A 3,151-nucleotide genomic window follows, 5' to 3' on the forward strand; every position below is an offset into this window, starting at 1 on the left:
TTTTTTTGAAATAGTGTCTTCTAGCTCAGACTGACCTTAGAATTTACTGTGTAGCTGAGGATAATCTGGAACTCTGTATCTTCTTGCTTCCATCTGGAATTACACCAGAAGTCATTTATTTCTGGAAAACAACACCCAAACTCTAGCTTGAGTGTCATACTTCTTTGGCTCTTAGATTCTTGGAATCTGTTGTTTCTCTTAACAAAACAGACAAAACACCTGGTGTTCTGGAAGAAACTCAAACCTAGGAAAACAACCATTGTTTCCTAATTGTATTTGTAAAACTAAAAGTGGAAGGAAGAGTAAGTTGGCATTGTTACTTTTGTCTAGATTGCTCCTGGTTTTTAGACAAGCATGATTTACTTTCCCCAGAGCTATTATTTTGTTCAGCATTCCATTGGTAGATAATTGAAACATCTACTGTGTAGACTTTTGGTTAGTCCTTAGAAATAATTAAAGACAACTGAGAAATTATCCTATCACAGTGTCTATGTTTTCAGCATTTGTTAGGCTTTGGGGGGTGGGGGACTAAAGAACAAAGGCTTAATGATAGAAGTCAGTTTTCAAACATTTATAAACATCTCCAACTAGCTGTTTTGTTTGGCTGTTGTGATCCATTTAACAAAGTGCACAAGGTCCCTGCTTTCCTGGAATTGTGATCTATACTTCTGGGATGTTTACATTGAATAAATAATTAGAAATGTGTTGAGTTTTTTATAAAGTACTATGGAAGCCTCTGAAATTGAGCATTTAATTCTTTCTGATGGGAAATACTGTTAAACCCGATTTGAAAGACGCACAGGATTTTATAGATGCTCAGCAGAAAGTTTTTTCAGACATTTACTCCCAAGCTGTGATTTTTGTCTCAATTTTAGGTATTTAGAACAATTGTGTTTCAGATGCAGTTTTATAACTAACATGGAAATAAACATCATCAAGTGTTTTATGAATTCTTTTGGCAAAGATCTGAAGGCCACAGGATACGTTATTATTAGTAGAGGTAGTAATAGTACTTGCAGCATTGGGAGTCAACCTGGGGTCATCTCACATGGAGGCTCACACATTATTCTTAGGGCCTTCTCTGTTTTAAATTGAGAATAAATACACTCATAGTATGTGTGAAGAGAGCTTTCTCTTGTATGAGGTGTACCTGAAAAGAAGTGATAGAAAAGGAAAGGAGAGATAGAGAAAGATGGATGGAGACAGGTGGTTCTTCTGTTACTGCTGTACCTGTTCTCTTTGCAGTACGATAAACTTCTCTCTCTTTTTTTTTTCTTTAAAAACCATTAATAGAGCTAGGCAACTGGGCATACTTTAATTCCAGCACGCAGATGGTTGAGGCAGAAGGATCACTTTTAAGTTCAAGGTCAGCCTGGTGTTTATATAACAATAACCTGTTTTAAAAAAGAAAAAGAGGAGTAAAAGATGAATGGAATAGGAAGAGATACTTTTAGGACTTTTAAAGATTTTAGAGAACAGTGTTCACTGCCTAGCAGTGGATCACAAACTGTTTTCTTTTCTAGTATACCTTTAGGATATTTGCATTGATACAGTCTGTTGGTAGCAATTCTTGTTTGAAAGGTCTGAGTATCATTCTAGTGCATCAGTTCTGAACCTGTGAGTCACAATCCCTTTGGGGCTTGAACAACTCGAATATCAGGTAGCCTGCATATTAGAAATTTACATTAAAATTCATAACAGTAGCAAAATTATAGTTATGAAGTAGCAACAGTAGTTTTATGGTTGGGGATCATTTTGGCATGAGGAATCCTATTAAAGGGTCTCAGCATTAGGAAGGTTGAGAACCACTTCTAGTGGGCAATAACAGGACTTATAAATGCATGGAAAAGTGGTATTACTAAGGAAAAAAACATTTTAACATATTGGGAAAAGTGGTGGCCTTCAAAGTCAGCTCTGGGTTAATAGGCACTTACTAAACAAGATTTTAACTTTTAAAATCATTCTCGTATGATTTTCTCTTTTACAGCATTAAGGCAACCAACTTTCCATAATGTTTGGTGGCTATGAGACTATAGAAGCCTTTGAAGATGATCTTTATCGTGATGATTCATCTAGTGAACTGAGTGTTGATAGTGAGGTGGAATTTCAGCTCTACAGCCAAGTCCATTATGCCCAGAATATACATAATGCCAACAAGGAGGAAGGGTATGAGGAAAAAAACTGTGACAATTCTGAAACGGGGAGTATTCAACCGAATCAGAAGAACTTAATCGTCCTTTCAGATAGTGAGGTCATCCAGCTATCTGATACATCAGAAGTCATCACATTATCTGATGAAGATAGTATATATAGATGTAAAAGAAAAAACATTAAAGTCCAATCGCAAGAAAAGACCCAGAGTCCTAGTATTCCTCATTCTAATAAAGTGGCTAAGAAATGCAAGAGGAATAATGAGACGTCTGAAACTGAAGAGAGGTCAAGTGTGATCGGAGAGGTCATGGTCATAGAGGTCAGTTCAAATGAGGAGGAAGAAAGTACCACTTCAGAGAATGAAAATGTGGAAAGCTGGATGCTTCTGGGATGTGAGGAAGATGATAAAGACAATGACATCCTTCTCAACCTGGTGGGATGTGAGAGCACTGGTGCTGAAGGTTAGTATCATATTGATTGTTTTGAAAAGTACTAACATCTTTGTTAAAGGAGAACTGCTTTTCCTAGATAAAAGACCAGTAGAGTCTAATCTATTTAATTTCATTTTTTGGTTTTATTCTCATGAGACTCACTATCCTAGTGCTTTTTCTGAACATGATAAAGAATATATTAAAGTATGAAGGAAACTGCTTCTGTAAGCAAATTCATAGCATCTCTTCATGTCTGGCTCAAGTCATTCTAGATGGAAATCTTAGTTCTTTTCTGTTTGTGAACACAGGTGAGTACTCTATCTACTTGGCTTTGTGTTCTTATTTGGCCAACTCTTAGAACTGCCTCTATGTGGTTTGCTTATTCAGAGTTAGCCAGATAACAAGCATGTGGAATATCTAGTACAAAGAAGTCAGAAGATATGGGATTGATATTTCAGGAACTGCAGATCCAGTAAGGCAGGAGATAGGACAGGCTAAAATTCTGCAGTAGACTGTAGGAGAAAATACAGATTTGTTTTGTTTTGTTTTGTTTTTGAGACAGGGTTTCT

General features: G+C 36.4%; 1 protein-coding gene across 4 annotated transcripts in view; it reads left to right on the top strand.

Moving 5' to 3' along the window:
* Zcchc7 (zinc finger CCHC-type containing 7) overlaps nt 1-3,151 on the top strand; it is a 191,191-nt gene that overhangs the window by 3,742 nt on the left and 184,298 nt on the right. For 3 of the 4 annotated variants that reach the window (XM_031377274.1, XM_031377272.1, XM_031377273.1), the window contains exon 2: nt 1,988-2,612. In XM_031377274.1, the coding sequence (XP_031233134.1) occupies nt 2,012-2,612 (601 nt within the window). In that variant the 5' untranslated portion in view covers nt 1,988-2,011. Of the gene's footprint in view, nt 1-219; nt 1,367-1,987; nt 2,613-3,151 lie in introns of those variants that run through there. The other variant, XM_031377275.1, reaches the window with a different exon arrangement.

Source organism: Mastomys coucha, unplaced genomic scaffold (assembly GCF_008632895.1).
Source record: "Mastomys coucha isolate ucsf_1 unplaced genomic scaffold, UCSF_Mcou_1 pScaffold18, whole genome shotgun sequence".
NCBI lineage: Eukaryota > Metazoa > Chordata > Mammalia > Rodentia > Muridae > Mastomys > Mastomys coucha.